General features: G+C 36.8%; 1 protein-coding gene across 4 annotated transcripts in view; it reads right to left on the bottom strand.

Annotated features, from left to right (window-relative positions):
- The window catches only part of lrch2 (leucine-rich repeats and calponin homology (CH) domain containing 2), a 109963-nt gene that overhangs the window by 53922 nt on the left and 31585 nt on the right, over positions 1–24456 (bottom strand). For all 4 annotated transcript variants that reach the window (XM_049476366.1, XM_049476369.1, XM_049476368.1 and 1 more), the window contains exons 2-7: positions 9400–9544; positions 7517–7643; positions 7292–7397; positions 5638–5774; positions 3818–3948; positions 1391–1478 (exon numbers count right to left, since the gene is read on the bottom strand). In XM_049476366.1, coding sequence (XP_049332323.1) covers positions 1391–1478; positions 3818–3948; positions 5638–5774; positions 7292–7397; positions 7517–7643; positions 9400–9544 — 734 coding nt within the window. The remainder of the gene's footprint in view (positions 1–1390; positions 1479–3817; positions 3949–5637; positions 5775–7291; positions 7398–7516; positions 7644–9399; positions 9545–24456) is intronic.

Here is a 24456-nt window from a genome sequence, read left to right on the forward strand (position 1 = left end):
AAGCGTGCTGGCTGCTCGGTAATGCTGCATCAGCAGCAGCTCAAAAAGAAGTGGTGGCTGGCTTCACATATATCAGAGGAAGCATGTGCTAGTCTTCACCCTCCTGGTGTGTTGGGGCATTACTAGTGATAGGGGGAGTCCTAGTGAGTGGGTTGGGTAATTGGCCGTGTAAATTTGGGAGAAAATAGGAAAAATTAGAAATAAAATTATAAAAAAAAAAAAAACGATGGAATGAGGATGGACCATTGTGTCCCATCTGAACTCATCATCAAAAATTCAGCAAAACCCTTTCCCACTCGCATCCACAAAAACTGGTTCCAGGATCTGCCTGCTCTATTCACATCATGTCCACCCAAAACCGCCTGCTTTAAAACAGGCTAGTTCTAAAGCAGTCATGCCTGCATTTATGTTGAAATGCAATAAAATAACTGAGATTATGTTTTTAAGTAAGGCATAATGTAGGTTATAATGCTTTGCTATGTGAAAGCAAAAGGTTTTTAGGCTACCGCAGACCCGCAGCTTATTTTACTCCTGCCTGCATCTGCAAATCAACAAGTAGGTGAAAAATGCAATTGTCCATGCTCCCATCTCTCAGCTCCCTACAACCTGTTTGCCCAGTATGACCGAAAAGCTGCGAATTTTATTCCACTCACAAGCAAAGCCAATTTTTGCAGATCTTAACTGTGCAGTACAATGCGTTTCATAATAGATTAACAGAATAATACTTTTTTTATTTCATTTCTAACTAATATATACCACTTAAAAATTAGGAGTTTCTTTGATTTTACCAAATTGAAAACCTCTGGAATATAATCAAGAGGAAGATGGATGATCACAAGCCATCAAACCAAACTGAACTGCTTGACTTTTTGCACCAGGAGTGAGATAAAGTTATCCAAAAGCAGTGTGTAAAACTGGTGGAGGAGAAAATACCAGGATGCATGAAAACTGTGATTAAAAACCAGGGTTATTCCACCAAATATTAATTCCTGAACTTTTTAAACTTTATGAATATGAACTTGTTTTCTTTGCATTATGTGAGGTCTGAAAGCTCTGCATCTTTTTTTGTTATTTCAGCCATTTCTCATTTTCTGCAAATAAATGCTCTAAATGACCAATATTTTTGTTCGAAATTTGGGAGAAACTTTGTCCATAGTTTACAGAATAAAACAAGACTAATCATTTTACTCAGGCATATACCTATAAATATCAAAATCAGAGAAACTGATTCAAAAACTGAAGCGGTCTCTTAATTTTTTCTAGACCTGTATATATGTCTTAATTGTACACATCATAACGTGAATGAATTTTAACATTTTAATATCCAAACAACTGCAGGCCACTTCCCAAAACATACACACACTGAGTGAATACAGAAGTATTTGTGTACCTCTGTAGTGGATAGTCTTTTGTCACCGTTGTCGCTGCCAATACCTGAATCGGGTCCGTGGTTCTTAGTTGGGTAAAAATCCTCTATACTACAGACAGACACAGATGCGCACACACATACACACACACACACACACAGACACACACAGACACACAGACACACACACACATCATATTCATGGATTAAACCTTAAAAACAAAAACATTGTAGTGGAGGGGAAAAATGTTACATTTACAACAGACGCTCATATCCAGACCAACTTACAAAAATGCTTAGTCACTCACTCAGATAATCCAAAGCTAGTACTGATAAGCTCCAAATTTGACATACTTTGATCTTTAATACTACCAGAAATGAATCAAACAATGACCCTAGTCTTATCTGACTGACAGCTGTTTTAACCAATCAAAGCTTTTTAAAAATGGCTTCTGCCCCCTTGTGTCTGCTCGTGGACCCTTCTCCTGATTTTGAGAAGGGTGTAGTAAAGAGGCTATTAGCAAAGTCGTAGGACGATCTAACCAATCAGATTCTTGATTTTCACTACTGGGGTGAGGCCATGGCTGTCTAACCCCTTCTGAGCGCTCTGCTGAAGGAGTACACGTTGATTAGTAATAAAACAGCGCGCATAACTAACTATCACGGAATTGGAAATCAGACATCATATTAAATAGACTTTTTAAAGGTTGTTCTTTAATGTGAAACTTATTCACAATAAAAGGCTGCCTGACTGGTGGGTTTTTGCGTGTACTTAATGTTTTGGCTGCCCTGGTGGACTGTCGTCACACAAATGAGTGATATTTGTTGAATGGTTGTACTTGTAGGAAAATTAAGCATTTATTGATGGGTCTATTGTATATTTGGTGTGTGTGGTGTGTAGCTGTATTTGTGGGCTGTTTATATGTATTAAGTTCATTTAATTCAGTTAAGAGAATATGTAGTTATTGTAATTTTTATCTATGTGTCACTTGGGAGGGAGGGTGGTTGCAGAAAGGGTACCCACTATATTCACTGCACGCCACTGATAAATACGATATCCATCTGAACAGTTTAAAAGCCTCCACCTGTGGTGTACGTAATCACACCCTAGCATTATCAAGTTACAAAAGCCTGACAGCAGCATCCTGTAATGAACATCAGTCAGTGACAGATGCTGTAAATACTGCATATCTCTTACAACACTGGGACATTTTTTTTATAGTTTCATGTTTCTTTATTCAAATAAAAATTACAAACCATTTATTGGAGACGGTCACATGTGACAGATGTATTTTCAGGAGATGCTAGGATCCTTAAATATATTTTAAAGGGTGACTATACTGTTTGTTCCTCAGTTATTATGCTCAGAGCACTGACATGTAGCTGACAGCTCAATACATGCCTCAATATAGGGACGAGTTCTGAGTTTAAAAATCATATTACTGAAATATTTTCAATCACAATAAAAAAAACATATTAAGTTATTATAAAGCTGATACTGATACATTATGTTAAAACTTCATTTCATGATCTACATAAGGCAACTTAACCCCTTAACGCCTGTTGTTGCAAATATGCGACTAACCGTTTGATTCAATCAACCTGCCAAGATAGCGCCTGCATTCCCCCAATGCCTGTTAGTGCATATTCGCCACGGACCTAGGAACCTTTGACAATTTACAATTCAAATGAATCTAGAATTCAAATTAATGAAATGTTTCCTGTAATATTTGTGTATATTGTGTTGGTGACAGTAATTGGTGTTATTTATTATTGAATGCCTGCTGTTGGGTGCATAAATAAAACATTGATTTTTCACTGTTATATTACTCTGTTATTGTTATCTTAGTATGGACCATTGTGTCTGCTGTAGCAAATTTGCAACATACCAAATTTACCCCAAATAGACCATATTGCCTGTTGTTGCAAATTTGCAACATACCAAAATTTCTATTTATTTTTGTGCAAAAGTGAAATTAATAATCTCAACAATATTTACTATCTACTTAAAGGTAAAACACACATGAAACATTTTTTCATATACAGCTACATTAATTCAGGCGTTAAGGGGTTAATGTTCAGTGTTCTGAACCCTTTCTGGCCTAATGCTATTAAAGTAATATGACATAATATGTCATAATTTGGTAAACATCTATAGTGGAGAAGGTTTAGCCTAAATAATGATCTGACCATTTATCAGAGCAAATGTTTATTTATACTAAACAACTTTAAAATTCTAGATGTCCACACGCTTGATGTATTTTGTTTGCTTACACTAAATTGAGTAATGTACACTCATTAAATCAAATATAGTATATTTCCTCAGTCTATAGAATTCATGAGAGAGTTAGCAACTAACCCCTGTGTGAATTCAGTATGACTGTTTTAGACAGCTGCCGTGTGAGAAGATGGCAGGAAGATGAAGATTAAAATTTTAAAGGCTGTGTGTACCTGTCTGTAAGCTGCTGTGGTAAACACCGTTTGCCAAGTGTGGGGAGGTCCAGTGAATCTGGCTTCTTATCCAGCCGACATGCCTGCATGTTTAAAAACTTAAAGATATGAATCTTCCCCTTCAAACAAATCTGAAACACAAAAGTGGGGAAAACAGATTAGAGAAAAAACAATATAAAATACATACAAATGCTACATACACATACGGCTTGTAAATCTGACCTCACATCAATTTAATTAATTGAATTCAGTTTTTTAGGAAACAATTCTGTGCACAAAATAAAATGTCACAAAATTTTAGTACTTTCAATTTTTGATTCAGTGAGTGTGCAGTCCTGATTTAAAGACCTACAAAAACAGCCACTAGATGGCACCAAAACAAAACTTCATAACAAAACTTACACTGACCCACATCAGTGAGGCACCACATTTCAACTGATTATAGCTCAGTGGAAAACCTATACTAAGATTTAGCTTGGAGTAATATAGATTCTTTTCACCTAAAAACGTATCTAAAAAGCATACTGAATTATGTAAACTAATATCTCCTGTACTATATACAGCTCTGGAAAAAAATAAGAGACCACTTAATTATGTTTTTCCTTGATTTTACCAAATTGAAAACCACTTGAATATAATCGAGAGGAAGATGGATGATCACAAGCCATGAAAAGCAAGTTGAACTGGCATAAAGTAATCAAAAAGCAGTGTGTAAGACTGGTGGAGGAGAACATGCCAAGATGAATAAAAACTGTAATTAAAAAACAGGGTTATTTCACCAAATATTGATTTCTGAACTTGTTTCTTTGCATTATTTGAGGTCTGCATGTTCTGCATCTTTTTTTCAAACATAAACCTATAAATGGCAAAAAATAAAAAATAATAGAAATTGAAGTGGTCTCTTTTTTTCCAGAGCTGTACTTACTTAGGCCAAATTAGTTAAATATTTTGTGGTAAGTGTGTGATGATTTGTTAATTAGACATGGTACAATATCACTTTTTCTTTTCTATTACTAATACTGCTACCAATAAGCTGTATAATTATGTGTTTCTAAGCAGTTTATTTAATTAGCATCTATGTTGCTTAAACTACTGCTTTCCTAAGGAAGTATCGCACAGAAAAACACATCACATAACATCACACTGTGTGAGGGTCTTCTGTTCCATAATAGATCTGTTACAGAATCATATTATTTCTTTTTTTTATTCTGTGATATCCCATCCAGTATGATCTACATGGTGTTCAAACTACCATTACTTTTTTGTGTTTAAGCTACATATTAATGAACAAACGCATTGTGACTCTTACACAATATACATACAAAAGACATTTTATGACACCCCAGTCTACATCCATAAGCATTAATACGGATGTCTCCTTTACAGCTCAAACAGCAGTAGTGGAATTACTGAGTCAGCAGAGTGTTAGAGACTTTTATGCACTATGCTCTTCAGCACCCGGTGATGCCGTCTGTGGCCTTGTAGTTGCTGTGGTTCCTAAACTTTTCTACTTTTAAATACTAGCATTCTGTGTCTAGCTGATAACGGAATATCTAGAATTAAAGGAATTGAAAAACTGACTTGTTGCATCACATTAGAGTGTAACCCTGGATTTCAGTGAGCTCTTTATGGACCCCCATTATGTGTCCCAATGCGTTTGTTCATGAACTGTAACAGAAAACGCTAAAATGTCTTGCTTCATTTAGTGCATTTGTGTAAAATATTTTTTGTCATCCTTTTCTGTCCTTTAAATCACTGCTGTCAGTGAATTAAAAGTGCAGGCATACACACATCACATGCACACACACACACACACACACCTGTGCAGGGGGGGACTGCATGGGGTTGTTGTCGAGGATGATGTGCTGCAGCTGGCTGAGTTTACGGTAAGAAGGAGGGATTTCAGTGATTTTATTACAGGAGAAATCCAACCTGATCAACGGCAGATCGGACAACTCTAAAAAAGATAAAGAGAGAGAGCGTGGGAGAGAAAGAGAAATAGAAAGAGAGAGAGAGAGAAAGAGAGAGAGATACATCAATCATTCTCCAAGGAGGAAGTAATCTCTGAATAATGTATAATTAATGTTCTGTAGTGCAGGACGGAGCCTAAGGGAAGTAAAAAAAAAGCCCCATTGGATTAAATTTCCACTAACAGGTCAGCCTTTGTCCTAGACTAAAAAGTAATTTCAGTGAGAAATCTCCACTGCCACTCTAAATCTTACAGCACAATGATTTAATTACAAATATAGTGCCAGTGAAAAGGTAGTGTGTATAGGTGGATGTAAATATGCTAAAATTAAATGTTCTTAATAAGCAGACATGAAGGTATACAGTTACACACATTAAGTCTAGGAATCTAGGAAACATAAAAAAATTTAAATGAAAAAAATGTAAATGAAAACAAAATGAGGAACCCACAATTTAGTTCTGTTAATCTTTAAAACAGCTGCTGTCAGCTGATGTTCTTTTACTCACTTACACTGTATTTCAGATAAAGTATCACTTCTCTTCAACAATTCTCTGCACTTAAACTATATGTTTACTGCTAGCTTACTTAAAATGCATTGCAATTAATATTTATACAATTCATAAAAATAGTTTTTTATCACAGGACAGGATTTTGTATTTATATCATTTTGTATTATTATGCATTAGACTTTTTTCATTGTTTTTTTTTTCACTGTAATGTGTGCTTGCAATCAAAATCTTGCAAGTACCTGATGTAAAATGTTTCGTAATTTTGAGGAGCAAATGCAAATGGTAATAAGGCTTTATGTATTTCATCTCTAGTGTTGATGTAAAAACTGTATTTTTTTCGGACTATAAGGCGCACTTAAAATCCTTTAATTTTCCCAAACAGCCTTATAATCCGGTTCACCTCATGTGAATGTATGAATTCTACCAGTCAGGTATTAAGGAGCAGTGAAGCTACTCCGCTGAAGTACAGCGATATATGGGTGAGTTTTCAGTAAAGTTTCTTCAGCACTAAGACGGAGTGTAGTAGCATTAGCATAAGCTGCTAACTGCAGTGCTAGCTCTTTCACCTTTAAGAAGTTAGTATTTCAGACTGTAGTTGGCGTGTTTCCCGTGTTAAAACAAGCTAAGTGGGATGAACCGCTAGCTGATAGCGCCCTGGCTAACCAGAACACTCAGGATTTCATTCTAGTGCTGTCAAACAGAATTTATGTCCCGCTAGCGCTGCGGTTAGCGGCTAAAACCTACCCTTAGGTCCTCTTAAAAGGGAAACATGGTGACACCCTTACTCACTTAGATATACATATCCTTACAAGCATTGCCAAATGTGCCTTATAATCTGATGTGCCTTATGTATGAACATAGACCACAAAATAGACGTTCATTGATAGTGCATCTTATAATAAAGTGCGCCTTATAGTCAGAAAAATAAGGAAGATATAGCAAGATACAATGGAAAAAGTGTTGTTGTGCACATGAGTGAGATGTGTGGGTGTGTACCATCAGGTAGGACTTGTAGGCAGTTTCTCCTGATGTTAAGTTCTCGTAAGGCAAGGAGTTTCCCCATCTGAGCAGGAAGCACCTGAATTTCATTACAACTGATATCCTACATATAAACACAAGCACAAATAAATTATTTTAACAAGAAATATTAATTCAAGTATTATTACATAAGCTTCTCTCTTTCTCTCATAAACACACCAGCACACACACACACACACTAACCAGTTCCATGAGGTCTTTTGCTTTGCCAATCTCATCAGGAACAGATACCAGTTTGTTGTTGCTGACCACTAAGACCCGGAGAGGAAGGTTGAACAAAAATTTGGGCAGAATGGACAGCTGATTCCGACTAGAAAAAAAAGAAACATACAAAATTACACACACACACACATATATAACAGTAATATATAAATATAATATAATATATTAATTGCAATTAAGAATTTTTTAACACATCTTTTGCAATACATTTACATTATAAGATACAATACTAAAATTTAACCTCATCATTAAACCAGCCAACCCGAAAACAATGTACCCAAACAATGTTAGTTCTCTGACATACTGACACCACAAAAATTAAATAAACCTCACTACACTCAAAAGACTTAGAAACAGCTGTTTCATGGTAATTAAATCTGTGAAGATATGTACGCTTAATTAACTGAAAGTTAAGTTAAAAATTGAGCATTGAATGATATGTGCAATATTTGGTATTCTGTATGTATGTAATATTGGAATGTACAGTTCTGTGAACATTTCCTGTGTTTTAAAATACTGCTTAAATGGTAATGATCTACACTGCACTACTTTTATATTTATATATATATATATATTATATTATATTATAATATATTATATATATTTATTTCTGATTTTGAATTGCCTGTTTTTAGAGGTGGCTAGCCACAACTTATATTTAAACCGCACTAAATGTAAAGAATCTGATAATGCTATGTGTGTACTTTTATCTGAATGCCTTAACACATCAAACCCAAGATATATTGTTCAAATTGACCTGTTTTAAAGTTTGAAGATCTAGGACAAATTGTTAATAATATTTTTTTTTACAGAATTAAACTTATTCTTAATAAGTGCAATCAACATATAATATTAAAATGGTTCATCTCAAATATTTGCAACCACCCCCTGCAAACACAAAAACTAAAACAAAATTGCAATATTATGTTTCAATTTTATGTACAACTGTTGTGTTTTATATGTTGGTCTTTAAAAAGTAATAAAGTAGTGAAACATTAAAATGTTTGAAAGTGTATTTTTTTATGAAATACAAGTGAGTTAATTGAACTAATTTAACCAATAACTGTTAGAGGTAAGGAACACCATTGCAATAAATATTGAAAGAATAATTAGCAATAGAATTAGTAATGAAATATTCACAATACTTTTTAATTTATACTCAAGTAGTAGTTAGTGATTAATCAAATTATTATTCTGTTTTATTTAAGCCATTTATCATTAGCTACTAATTACTTTTTCTCTTTGTTCTATTGCTCCAACTATTATTTTCTGGTCAGACTTTTCTTTAAGAAGCTTTGGCACAAAAGAACAAAAGAACAGCTCCTAAAAAACTTTTTTTATCTAAAAACAAAGACTGCAGTTTCACTGCAATTAAGGGGAGTATTTTAAATGCTATTTTATATATTTCACCCTAGTGTAAGTAGCAGCTTTGTGTATTTATTTTTTTTATTCCAGTTAGTAACAGTAATAGTTAGTAAATTTTATAGTAGCAATTAAACATGGCTAATGTTATACTTTGCCAATCTCTGTATCGAGTAAACTTGTTCTTTCACTTCCTTAAATATATACTGATTTTTGTCTTCCAGGTAACAGTTAATATTAGTTATTGTTAAAAATGCAAGTCAAAAATTATTTTAAAAAAAGTTAGACAACTGTATCTTTTAAATAAACCAAACAATGACAGGCTTGATGAGAAGCAGTTCCATAAACCAGACATAACTGGGGAACTTTATGGTCAGTTGGAATATTTACAGTTTAATTGCTATGCCAACATCAACTGCATTCTATAAAAAGAAGCATATTCTTCAGTGGTTTAAGGAGTAAAACAAAATCTTACTGCTTACCTGATATTGAGGTATGTAAGCATCTGTAAGTTGACGATAGCTTCTGGAATCATCTTGATGCAGTTGTGGTAGAGGTTGAGCGACTCCAGCGGAGCGAACATGCACACTTCAGGGGGGATCTCTCCAAATCGGTTCTTGGACAAATCTAAAAATCGAATCATGAAAATGCAGCATGTTAGCAGAGCAGATGAGAGCCAGATTAACAAGCTGCTGCAAGAGTTTCCAGAGTTATCCTCATTGTCTTGCGTCATGCAATGGCCAAGCCCTTTATTAACATTCCGAAAAACCCCTCTGCTTCAAGTCCTGTCCTGACTCAGTGAGTCACAGACTTTCACAGGTAGGACCTGTAAGAGGCACATGGTCAGCAACAATAGTCAAAAATAGGCTGTAACCCAAAAATAGAAAAAAGACAAAACAAAACAAAAAATGTATGAACAATATACACATAATAAATAATTATATGTAAATCAGAACTGTAACTGAAATATCCCTAAATGAATCAATATCAAATTGAATCAAATCGAAAATTTAATTAAATTAGGATCAGTCAAACCGGTTTAAGAAACAGTAGGGCTTTGCGTTATGGTCAAATATTATTACAATACTCGACAATTCGCACAATAAAAAAACCCTTAAAATATTTGCATTTCTTGTACAATACTGTACAGTGTTTTTTTTTTTGTTCTGTTATTTTTTTGTACTGTCCGGGTCAACAAACAAGGGGGATAAGTCTTGGTTCCTCCTAAGGTTTCTTCCTCTTAGTTTAAGGGAGTTTTTCCTTGTCACAATTGCCACCACAACTTTGCCACATTTGGCATCACTGTGGTGATCGCTCTTAAGAGGCTTGGACCGTTTCACTGTAAAGCTGCTCTGTGACTAGGGATGGGCGATATGGTACTACAACAATATCACAATATTCCATGGTATTTTCACGATAAAAATACTCTTAAATTTTTTTGTGGTAAAAAATGCAAAAACGTAGTACCCTGATTTGATAATTAGGGGTGGGTGATATGGCACAATATTTCAGGGTATGATATTGTTTCGTGATATTAAAAAATGTTGGTGATATTATTGTGCACGATAACATTTGGCACGCCCCTATTTGTGACATTTTTGTAAAAAGCACTATACACATAAAATTTAAGTAAATTTAATTAAATAATTTCCCATACTGAGTAAAATAAATTTGATTCTATAATTAAATTTAATTATCACTCTGTAATAATCTACAGTTGAATAAGTATTCTTTAAACACTGATGATATCTTCAATGTGCTTACATTCTTTGAAAAAGTATTTTGGTGATACATTAAGAAAAGGTATCACGAATCACGATACTATAAAACATTGTCATTTTGGCCACCTCTAGACTTTCACTAAAATACTACAGCATCAGAAAAGCTTTACACCACCCAATAATGTAAAACGTTAACAGTTAATCTGTGGTGCAGATGTGTGCTGATCTATACATGTGGAAGTGTGCCCTGTGTTTATGCAGGGGCCATTACTGACACACTGGTCACTGTACACACTGCAATCCTTTTACACTAGATTTTGTTGTCTGATCACAGACTGAGAACAGAGCAGTGGCACAAATCAGGAACCATCTATGCTGTGACATTCAGCTCTACTCACACACAACCACACAGAAGCGAATTCTTAAAAAAAGTCTCAAAAAGTTCCTTTTTCTGTAGTTACCTGTTTTGTTTTCAGGGTAGTTCAGAAATGTACTGAAAGATATATTTAGATAACACACAAACAGAGCAGTAGCAGTCTTACTGTAGTGTGATTTATGACTTATTTATTTAAACAACCAGCTCTCTTTCCTGTTTTTAGCTCTACTGATATCTTCCACTTGTATCACTGCTATATGGTATCACTCAATATATTGTGATGCAGTAATATCATGGCTTTAAAGGTATTTTTAGTATAATCATTTTTCTTTGCAGTTTAGATGCATGCACTAAATATTCTGTACTTAAGTATTTTGATTACGGATGCAAGACGATATAAAAAAAACTGAACTTGCAATATTTTGTTATTCTGTGATATATACTGCAATATTGAAAGATATCAAAGATTGGAGTAATCAAATATAATCTGGATTTGACACATATTTCACAAAAAATTCAAGTAGTGCTAAATTTCTGTTTGGATTAAGCACTTTGTGGCATTATATGCATGATACATGATAAAATTTGCCGTATGTGACCTTACCAGGGACCTAAAAAATGAGTACATTATTTTTCTCAAATACATTTAGAAATTATTTAATGTGATCCAGATTTTGGAGTTTGTTTGATTGTTTTTTGTAGAAATTTTTGTGCAAGTTTTTATATTTCATTTTTATATATTTTAAGAGTGTTTGCTTTCTGATGAATGTTTGAAACAGTTATACGTATGTGAAACAAAACCCTAACATTTATTTTGTTGTACTACTATATTCTTGAAATTAATAAATACTCCTCTGTGTTTCCAATATTGTGTTATTATTATGCCCCAATATAAGTGTGTGAAAAAACAAACTGAAGCATTACAGCTTCAAAACATAATGTGTGGTACTGCACTGGCGAGTGGAAAAGTGCCACAGGATTGATCTGCTTCTCAGATTGATCCATGATCTGAGTGTAAGGTGTGGCTGTAGACTGGCTCTCTGCATTTACGATCAGTAACACTGCTGAACATTTCCCGTAAGTGTCGAGGCTTGAGGCAGCGTAGTTTCAGAGAGGATAATTCTCTGGTGGCTACTGAGGAAAGAGTGTGTGTGTCATGTTCCAAGTGCACGACACACACATTCACTCACACACACACACACGCCAATGCCAGTAAAATACTAACTGTTTGCATGTTAAGACAGGATAGTTTGTGCACACAAAAGCAGCGACAAATCTGTATTAAATAAATTTTTTGTGGAACAAATACAACAGTGTTTGGTATTAATTCAGTGTTATAAAATATACAAAAAATATTGACATAAATGCACTTACTCATTATTGCACTAAGAACTGACCATCGGAACAACCAGGCTATATCTAGAACTACCTATAAAAAAACATTTTTTTTTATACCCGATTATAATCTGACATGGTAGAATTATTAGAGGGTGCTAAAACATCACAGTTCTTTGAACCCAGCAACCTGTGCACTCCTACTCTAATGTTGTGACCAACCATTTTTTCCTGATCTGATATAACATTTGCCACAGCAGAATTATCAGCCATGTGTGACCAGTGGCTGGTATTAAGTGTAGCAATACAAGAAAACCACAGGCCCACATTCAGCTCTGCCTGTGATCTCCAGTCTCTGGACTACATTGCCCAGGATGCACCACACACGTTCCCGATCACATGACACTGCATATGACCACTCCAGGAAGCAAATTACCTGAGTTCTAATCAACTGTGTTTCAGGGGCTCCGTTCTACCTGTTCTTTGCTGACTATTGATGGTTTATCCTTGTACAATGCGTTTTGATGCCTGTATTTTTGATCTCTCGTTTTTGACCCTGCTTTATATTTTTTTACGCCTGCCTCTGATACTGCCCTACCTGTGTATGATCTGTGGACAGTTTCCCCTTTTCTGGTATGCTACATCATTGCACCTGCTGTTTACTGGTATCGACCTTGCTTTGTTTGACCATTCCTCTGTCTTATGCTTTTGTAAATAAAGTATATTTTCATTTACATCTGCACATGTCTGAGTTCTTCATTATAATTTTTTTCCTCTGAATCTGGTCAAATTCACCTACATGTCCCAAAATGTCAGGAGGGATATCTACTTCCTGGTTTTGACAAGTCAGACAGTGCAAAGTCTAACAAGTCTAAAAATAGATAGCAGCTCTTCCTTTTAAAATGAGGAAATAAGTGTCCGCTGTCTTAGAAAACAGGAGTAGCCTTAAACACTTTTCATTACAGCTAAAAACAAACACGTGGCATCTCTGAAACACAACAGTTTTGAAGAGGTTCAAAAAGTGCACTGTGATTAATCACTGCACAATGATTAATTGTTTCCATTCTGTCTCAATAGGTGATTCAAGAGTTTGTGTAATGACTGATTAAATGGGACATACTTTGTCCATTTTACAGTGTCAGAAACTAGTGGTGCAGAAAAAAATCTCCAATGACGATTCAGAATCGATTCTCATTTTCAAAAAATCTTTTTTTGTGGGTACAGCTACTGTCAGGGGGGCTTTTTAACAGTCTCGCGAAGCTTTTTAACTGTCTCACGGAGCTTTTTAACTGTCGCGCGGAGCTTTTTAACTGTCTGCGCGGAGCTTTTTAACTGTCTGCGCGGAGATTTTACTGTACTGCGGAGCTCAGCTACCGTCCTGCGGAGCTCTTTAACTGTTAAAGAGCTCCGCAGGACAGTAGATAAACTCCGCAAGACAGTTAAAAAGCGCCACGTGACAGGTGAGCTCCGCGGGACAGTAGGTGTCACAAGACAGCAGCAACAGGACAGGAACATTTTTGCTCCTGCTGCCTCTCCCTATAAGGCTACAGAGGGGCGTGTAGTGTCGTGTTACAGTGTTTGTTGTTGCGCCGCTAAAGTATGGAGAAAAAAAAAAAACGAAAACCAACCGATTTGAAAGAATAGGAAAAAAATCTAATCCCAAGAATCGATTCTGAATCGAATTGTGGGATTCCCAAAGATTCACAGCCCTGTCAGAAACCCAGAAACCAAGTCTGTTAGAGATTACCTAGATACAATTAAAAGCAGCTTGATAAAACTAGGGCATGCAGTTTGTATGATGTTAATTAGTGTCTTTAAGATTCCTTTACGAGGTAGCTCAACTAATCAGAGAGAACACATTCTGAGAAAACCTTTGGGCTAAGGGATTACTGTGTACATTTAATTTCACCCAAACAATTCCTTTAATTTCAGAATGAGGAATAAAGAGAGTAAGGCATGAGTATACAGCAATAAGGGAGAACATGAAAAAACATCCCCAAAGGTCAAGAAAAACTGGCAAGAGGAGGGAAATATTAATCAGACACTTACACACTAGAACACTGTAACTCACAAAGGGTGTGGCTCAGACTCAGCCAGTGAGAATTTTCTTCCTGAGATAGGCATGTCACAGATTAGCCAATGAGATGAAAGTGTAAAGTGTTGTTGTGACCCAGATTTGCTATGTGGTGTACATGGCAACGGTCTCCGACACAAGCATTGCTGCCTGGCAACTGTTTCCAGCTCGCATACTCCACTTGGACCATGGCTTACTTCCCATTGGCTGGTTTAGGTGGGCCACTTAGTTCAAACTTCAGAACAAATCAAGTGCTTCACCACACCAGCAGTACACACACATACATATCACATGTATGCATGCATTAAAAATAAAGAGTTTATACTGCTTTTTGTTGAAGTATATTGTCTCAACTGCATTCAGCAATACACAAACACACACATACTGCAGGGAGGTGGTGTAAGTTAACCAGTGTTGAATTTACATATAATAAATCACAAAAATAAGCCTAATTTCATCAGATAGTTACAAATCTAGTGATGGGCCAATCTGTGTTTTCTCGGATGAACTCAGGAGGGCTAGAAGAGAGCTGACTGCTGGAGTTAAGAGGGCAAAAGCTGCATATGCTCAGAAAATCCAGGGACACTTTTCCTCCCAGGATCCACAGAGCATGTGGAGGGGCATCAAGTGCATCACGGACTACAAATCTATCGTTGCACAAAGCTCCAAAGACCCATCCCTGCCTGAGGCTCTCAACACGTTCTACGCCCGCTTTGAGAACCCTGACACACCAGACTCCCACACTCACCAGGAGAGGAGCCCCTCAGCGTGACACCAGCAGAAGTAAGGAGGACGCGGAGGAGGATTAACCCCCGGAAAGCTGCCGGCCCGGACAACATCCCAGGACGGGTGCTAAGAGACTGCGCAGACCAGCTCTCGGACGTCCTGGCCGACATTTTCAACGCGTCCCTCATCCAGGCAGCTGTCCCCACTTGCCTGAAGACCGCCACCATCATCCCGGTCCCCAAGAGCTCCACAGTGACAGGTCTGAATGACTACCGGCCAGTAGCCCTCACTCCGATAGTCACAAAGTGCTTTGAAAGACTGGTTCAGACCCACATCAAAGCCACCATCAACATCACTGTGGATCCACACCAGTACGCATACAGGAAGAACCGATCCACAGAGGATGCCATTTCCTCTGTGGTCCACACTGCCCTCACCCACCTGGAGCAGAAGGATTCCTACGTTCGGATGCTCTTTGTGGACTTCACATCTGCTTTCAACACCATGATTCCACAGACCCTGATAAATAAACTCTCCTCACTTGGACTGAGCTCTTCCCTGTGCAACTGGGTCCTAGACTTCCTGACCAACAGGCCGCAGTCTGTGAGTATTCACAACATCTTCTCCCCCTCCATAATCCTCAGCACTGGCTCCCCTCAGGGCTGTGTGCTGAGCCCCCTCCTGTTCACACTGCTCACATATGACTGCTCACCTCTCCATCCAGGCTGTCATATTGTGAAGTTTGCGGACGACACGGCAGTGGTTGGATGCATCACGAACAGAGATGAGTCCAGCTACAGGCAGGAGGTGGAACACCTGGAGGATTGGTGCAGAGAAAACAACCTCTGCATCAATGTAAAAAAGACAAAGGAGATGATTGTGGACTTCAGAAGGGGCAAGCATGCCCACCTCCCCCTGCACATTGGAGGATCTGCGGTGGAAGTGGTTGACAGCTACAGGTACTTGGGTGTGCACCTGACCAGCAACCTCACCTGGAGCAACAACACTTCCACTCTGGTCAGGAAGGCACATCAGCGGCTCTACTTCCTCAGGAGGCTGAGACGAGCTGGACTCGGGAGCGCAGTCCTCACCTCCTTCTACAGATGTGTGGTGGAGAGCGTCGTGTGCTCCAGCATCAATGTGTGGCATGGAAGCTGCTCTGCTGCAGACAGGAAAGCTCTGCAGAGGGTGGTGAAGGCTGCACAGAGGATTGTTGGAGTTAGCTTCCCCAGCACCACAGACATTTACACCTCCAGGTGCAGGAAAAGGGCCACCTGCATCAGGAAGGATCCCACCCACTCAGCACACACACTTTTTGTCCCACTCCCCTCAGGCCGGAGGCTGCGGAGCATTAAGTGCAAAACAACAAGACTCAGAAACAGCTTCATTCTGGAAGCTGTAAGACTCTTAAACTCCACTTAACAAACACACTGCACTGACACCAAGGACAAATTACTGTTTACTGTTTACCAACATGGTCACTTGCACTGAGACACTTTATCTCCACTGCTCTAATTCACATTATCATGCTGCTATAGCACACTTGCACTCTGGACTTCATGTTGCTGAACCTTCTACTCTCTATTTATTTTTTTTATTCTTGGGATATTTATCTATCTATTTTGTATATTCTATTTATTTTATTGTATTCTTTTTTATCTATATATCTAGTAATAACAGCTCTTTGGGTGTAAAACTGGATCGTGAGATCACAATTTCGTTCCACCTCATGTACCACATGTGATGCGAATGACAATAAAATCTCCTTGAATCCTTGAATCCTTGATTAATATTTGAAGGCAAACTTGGTAATAAATGAGAAGTTTTGTAATGTGCCATACACTAAGGGAATGTACTTTTTGGACTCAACCGCATATAAATTAGAAGGGTATTCAGTTAGTGGTGGCAAAAACCTTATTCTCACTCCTCTGTGATGTGCATTAATCTTACACATTCTACAAATATTTGAGTTTAACTCATAAACTTAAGTTCCATACTGATGGAACCAATCCAAGTAGGTAGGAATCAAAAGTTCACATAGCAGAAGGCGGAGTCCTTAGCCCCCTGTGACTCTGATTGGTCCGAAGAATTTATTTGGCCAATGGGTATATAGTTTTACAAATAATCATAATTAATTTAGAATTAGTTAAGAAAATCTAAATTCCGTTTTTAATTGTTGCTCTTCCACTGCGCTGCTTATGGCCAAATCATGGCTATAAATCTCATCCTCCCAAAGGAAATGAAGAGTCGTCTGTCACTCTGTCAGTGTGAACCCAGAGTGAGAATTTAAACACTGGCTGTTATAGTGTCTGCATCTGTGCATCATCTATTAGTTCAAACCAGCAGCATGATTGGTTAAATTAGAGAAATATCTGCAGATCTCTGTTCACATATATCACACATCGATAAAATGTTGCTCGATATTTTCACACTGTCAAATCCTGATCTTCATGAATATCTTAAGAACAGCAACTTCACAGGAGAAGAAAAATAATCTGTAAAATGTATTTGATATAATTTTAAAATTACTTATTTACATTAAATTATATAAAAAGTGAAAAATGGTTCACTCACTCATGCAGAATCCACAGATTTATTACATCTTCTAAGGAGAAAGACCCAGGCTGCCTGCCTGAACCACCCACTCACTAACCTACATACAAAAAGTCTGGCAGAGAAAGAGAGAAGGACTTTCATAGAATCACTATGAAAAATTGTGTGTGAGTATGTACATGTGCGTGTGTGTGTGTGTGTGTGTAAATGATTTTGGGTGGGTAATTTCTGGCTCAAGACTTGAAGAGGGATTTGTATTTGATTTAGTGAAGCAGAACTGTGTAGGAATAGCAAACCGCCATGAATTAACAGGTACAGGAACATGTATGATTGATGCTGATGAACTCAATGAAATACAACTATTTACATTGTAGATTCTCACTGATGGCATCAAAACTATGAATGAACACGTGGAGTTATGTACGTAACAAAAAAAGGTGAAATAACTAAAAAAAAAAAGTCCCAGAGGTGTTTAGCACTTGTTGGCCCCTTTGCCTTCACTCTGTGTTCCAGCTCACCCTAAACCGTCTGGATTGGGTTCAGGTCCGGTAACTGTGGAGGCCAGGTCATTTTTTATTAAGTACATAAAACTCCACATAACTGTGTTTATTCATAGTTTTGATGCCTTCAGTGAGAATCTACAATGTAAACAGTCATTAAAATGAAGAAAACGCATTGAATGAGAAGGCATGCCCACACTTGTGATCATTTTTGATAACCTCGATATTGCTTATTGTATATATTTAGAGCCTATTAACATGAATTATCTAATATGTGTTACACCTTAGCCAATGTTTGTTGTGTTTCCTATTTTCTTGGTCTTTTCTGTTCCTGTCTTGTGTTCTTGCCTAGTCTGCTTGTGTTCCTAGCAATGCTCTGTTGTGTTTCTTTCTTTTCTCTGCCCCTGCTTGTCATTACTTGTCTCATTTGTATCCCTGCCCCCTCATTATCTTGCCCAGGTGTTCCTTGTCTGTGTCTGTGTATATATATATATATATATATATATATATATATATATATATATATATATATATATATATATATACCCTATGTTTTGCTTTGTTCTCTGTCTTTGCTTTTTAATCTTTGATGTTCGTTTGACCCAAAGTTGTGCCTTGTTTGTTTCTGCTTAGTTTCTGGTTTGTTATCTTTAGTTTGTTTCTTGTTTCTTTCTTTGACTTCTTATTTGTTAGTCCTTGCTAGAACTTGTTGTATGTTTGTTAGTCTTTGTTTCTTTTATAAAGTCTTATAGTGTTGTTTGTTTATTTGTTTGATATAAAAATGGCTACTAATAAAATCAACATGCACTTGCTTTCTGACTCCAACTATGATGCGTTACACAATGTTTAAAAACAATGGTTATATTAATAATGATGCTTTAGGACACGTTTATATCCCATATTCAATGCTGGAATATTCATAATAATATATACAATGAATCAATTTTATTTAATTAGTTAATTGCTATTTTTCATCATTATATCAGTGACATACAATTTTCCTAAATGACAATCATATTGTTTTACACAAACAGGCACATTTGGAAGTCTCAAGCTACCACCAATATTTGATGCATGTCATGTAGGTATAGAATTAATGTGAAATTGGCCTAAATTATCATATACTTTTCTTAAAACATGTTTAGTTGTTCAGTCGTTTCTTACAGACTAGCTAATACGGGCTCTGACACTATTTTGCGAGTTGCTGCAGCTTTGCACGAGGTCACAAGATGCTGCAGTGTATGTTTAACTGCTAGTTGGAAATACGGACATCAATCATCACTGCATTAAAGTCAGTGCAGAAACCTGTTCTAAGCACTGAAGTTTGCAAGGTCTATTTGTGTAAAGACTATTAACACCACCTACTGGATACCAGTACAGTGAGTATCAGACACAGGAACTGGCAAAGACCACCAAAAATACTGAGCTGAACAGTGCATTTCTGCACAGAAATGGTCAGACTTTCACAACTGGTGCTGTCAGTTCACAACAGTAACAGCAAAAAACATTTACAGAAGCCCTGCAAAATCATGCAATACCAAGTTATCCTGGAAACACGTTCATCCCTGCCATTGATCAGTATCACCCACCAGCTAATCATACTGAAAGGCAATCGACAATCAGTAAAAAACTGATCGCTCTTTCTCTAGACGAAGAGATTTACCCAGTTCAGCTTCCTACATTATATATGTCTTTCTGAATCTCTTTTTCTTTTTTCATCCTGCCATGGAATCTGCAAGACTGTGCTGCACACTGAATGAAATATTCAAAGAGAAAGCCATGGACAGGGTCAAAGACATACTTGCTCACACACACAGTGGCATGCAAGGATTTGTAATGGCCCAGATTCTAGTATAGAACACTGTAAGAAGAAGCCATCTTTTCTTCAAGCTACATTACAATCAGAATGACATTGATCAACTTTTTATGTTTTCATGTCATTATGTCAAAATATAATTTTGACATTAATATTTCAGTAAATTAAATAGTTTCAAATGCATTTTTCAGTGATGTTTTTTAAGGCACGAAAAAAAACTTTTCCTAAAAATGATATTGGATTATACTGGCTTAAAAATGCAACTACACTTTGACAAAGCAATGCACTTGTTAAGCAATGCACAAATTAAGGATATTCAGACATTGTAACTGGAATATATATATATATATTTAAATATCTTAAATAAAAAATAAAACAACAAATAAAAATCAATATACTGCCTCATTCACATTAATATACTCTCCTCAATAAATAACATAATTGAAAATATGTTGAGGGCAGCAAAAATGAATTGGGGTCATGGCAATTTATTGTACAACATTTTAAGTCATGACGTTTTTTTTCTACACTTTGGTGTAGTTAAGCCTATCACAATAATTACATTATTAACTTATTGTACAACATGACCATGGATCATTTTTGCTTATATTGATACTGCTCGCTGTATTTGAAAGTGTGTGAGCTGTGCCATCTGTCAAGTATCTCTCAAGAATGAGTGCAGTTCAATGACCAAAACACCAATCAAGGCTTTCACAGGCATTCCACCTGACCTCACAAACAGCTGAAGAATCGCCATGCTGGGTTGTGCTTTGCATTCTGACAGGGAATACATCACAAGTCTGTAATTTCTGAATCAATGTCTGGATCAAACTTGTGTGAAATGTGTGAAAATAAAATAAAATAAAAATAATGTGCGAAGTAAAAACTTCTAAGACCACTAACCATATACACACCTAGTCTACAACACTCTAAACTAGCAAATACTGCTAACAACACAAAAGGAAAAGTCATCTTTGTGTTAAAAGATGTTTTTTTATTCAATGAATAACATTACCAACATTTTTATTGCTCTTTAAAAGAGTGAAACTGAATTATTTTGCTATTACATCATCTTTAAATCAGCAACAATGATATACAATGATTTAAAAATTACAGCTATATCCTGGCACAATATATTATCCATTGAAAAAGGGTTATAGTGACATGCTTTGTGTCATTTTATTAAGGAGAAACTGAGAGCCATAGTCAGTAACACTATCCAAATAACAGGTAGGAAAATACACATTGTAAATATTAGTTACCCAGACAAACTAAACATAGGAAAGACAGAAGAACTCAGAGAAAAAGGAGATACCTGTGATACAAAATATAGATGTTATGATGAATGACTGTGTGTGTGTGTCTGTAGGGGGACATAACTGATGAGAATTTCAAAAGACAGTACCATTTCTAATATCCACTTCCAAAGTCCAGTGTGTGTGTGTGTGTGTGTGCACTTTACACAGAGAGAGAGAGCATGACCCATAGATCCATGGAGACTTTGAAACAGAGAACATAAGTTATGAAAGCTCTCCAGCTGAATGAGTCTTTGCACAAAATACACGTGTGAAATGAGCTCCCCAACTCAGACCTCAGACTGAGGGAAGAAAAGATCAAACCTCTATCTGCCGTCAGAGAGTCTGCTCACACTAATGCAGGTGTTAATAACACAGGGACATAGTGTAACTTCCAAACACAGCAGCTCTCAATAATACAGATACAACCAATAAACTCAACCTGTTATAACACCAGTCAGACACTAGATGAACCCCATAACCCAGGGCAAGGATGGTCACCGGCTATTGCTTTGCAATCTAAAAAGTGAATTCAAATTATTTAAATTAAATACAAATCACCATACCTGGAGACATTATAAACATCATAATATTTTCTTATATGATACACAAACCACAGAACAGACACAGGAGCTCAAGCAGTTAGATTTTCACAAATACGTCAACTATGGCTTTTTGTTTATTTTGCAGTGCTACAGTATGTTCAATCAAACAGCACTAAATATGCTCTGTTCAGAACGGAAATGCAGTGGGTAAATGTTCTTTCAATAATGCCTGTATCCAAAATATATGTATTAAAGCATGTACACCAATCTGCTCTACCATTAAGCTCAACCTCAGACAAATAAACATTGATTCACATATTTAAAAGGCACATTAAGGCAATATGTACTATTTTTTTATTTTATTGATGAGCTCTTATCAATGGATGGCTAGCTTTTAGCTTTTATTACTCTACTGATCAATAACAGCTAAAAACATTTTTTTTTAAGTTTTAAAGTTTTAAAAACAAAACAAAAGGACACACCTTTTCAAATGCAATAATGAGAAAAAAATATTCTGAATATTATTATTAATTATTAATAATTATAAATTATTAATATAATAATGAGGCTGTTAGTAGATCGGTGGAGCAAAGGGGCTAACAGCTAGGTATCACTGAAGAAGAGCTTTCATTCATTAAATATAACGGGTCAACTGTTTTTATAAAAATAAATCTGTGGGGGTCCGTGAAATGTTTTTCAGACATAGAGGCGTCTTTAGTTTTAAAAAGCCCTTTAAAAAGCCATTTCTGTTACCTATTTTTGTTAGGTAACAGTTTTATATGCATACTTCCTTTTTTGTTCTTTTATTTTTATTTTCCTTTGTTTGTGAGACTCAGCTGTAGAACAGAAGGCACACGCTCAGTTACCCCCCTCTCCTACAAAAACACACACACACACACACACACACACACACACACACACACACACACACACACACACACACACATATGCTGGACCAGAGAGAATCTCCTCCGAGATATCAGCAGTCCTTTTCCTATTCAATTATCAGCCCCCCAGCGACAACGTGACACACACACACACACACACTTCAATCCCATAGAATATAATGGGATCTGTATTGTCTAATGGACTCAAATGGGGAGTTACTCAAACCATTTACACCCTTGTCTTTAGGTTGTGTGTGTGTGTGTGTGTGTGTGTGTGTGTGTTTGACCTCAAGGTCATGGAAAAGTGCTTGGGATCTCAGCAGGCTTCCCTAATGTCTTCATCAGAGGGTTATGGCTCATGTTTCTTACTCACTCACTTTGTCTCTCTCTCACACACACACATACACAGAACCATGAACCATGGCACATGTGGCCAATGAATAATAATAAAGCCATTTATAATGTAGACCTGCTTGTGTATTATCACTGCAGGTCTGATTCAAGTGATCTTGTAAACACACTTGAAATAAAGGATATTTATCCTGCTGGCATATGGTATGTTTAGTATGTCTATAAGTTACTCTGGTCATCAGTTATGGAGCTCACAACACTAGTATTTAGATGTCGGCACAATGCTGTCTATAAATAGCGACCGTGTTGAGGTCAGTTTAACCATGAAGCAGCAGGCTTGAAGCAGGTTAACCCCAATGCTAACTGTTTCTCCTGAACTGAAAAAGAATAAAGATAAGCATAACAACATGTGCCAGTGGCTGAGTCATAAGATACAAAATATAAAATCTAGAAGACGCACCGTATTATAAGGGGAACTATCAATATCATGTTTCCCTTTTAATTCAGCAGGTATCGCCACTGGGGGCGCCTAAGTAAACAAAACTGTAATTGTTTTTCAAAAACGTACTTTCAATGTCAAATGAGCGCTGGATATTAATCTACATAGATTTCGCTTCTCAAAAAACTGTTTATTTAGGAGAGTAAAGTGCTTCTGTTTATTTCCAGTAAGCTTAAAATTCCAGTATTTTGTCTAAGGGTGAGCACTAGTCTCAGTTAGCAAGCGCTTAACCAGCCACAGTTAGCAGTGCTAGCCAGCCGCGGTTACCGCCGATATCGGTAGACTACGGAACCCTGGGCGATATCAGCATGCAGTTCGTCCCATGTAGCTTGTTTTAACATGGTAAACATGCAGACTACAGTCTGTTTTTTCTAAAATTGTTTAGCCTTAGACTTGACCTTATTTTCAAGCACAATATTTATATTTAACTTTAGCTTATGTTTCAGGCAAGCAGAGCAGGCATGGCTATACAGGCTACATTCTGCCCTATGGTAAAAAAAAAAAACATTTCAGGGGACTAAACTTGCTGAGAAAAAGCAGTCTATTTGTGCATGCTTAGGTTAAAGCTTGCGTAGTTTACCACCAGACTGTCTATGGGCTAATAAGTTAATCCTTGTCCTTTCTTTTGTTTTGGTCTACAATGCACCGTGGTTTAGTTTTGGTCCAGCACATGTCCATATCATAACACATTATCATTCTGATATTTAAATTATTAATGGTGCATCTCTCACCCCTACACTCTGCCCTTTTATTCCACTGCCCTTACATAGTCAAGCACTGACAATCTGCTTTGCAGCCTTTTGGGAACATGCTCTGTACATAAACTGTATGTACATGTGCTATACATGTAATGATAAACAG

This window comes from Astyanax mexicanus, chromosome 1, assembly GCF_023375975.1.
Source record: "Astyanax mexicanus isolate ESR-SI-001 chromosome 1, AstMex3_surface, whole genome shotgun sequence".
Lineage (NCBI taxonomy): Eukaryota > Metazoa > Chordata > Actinopteri > Characiformes > Acestrorhamphidae > Astyanax > Astyanax mexicanus.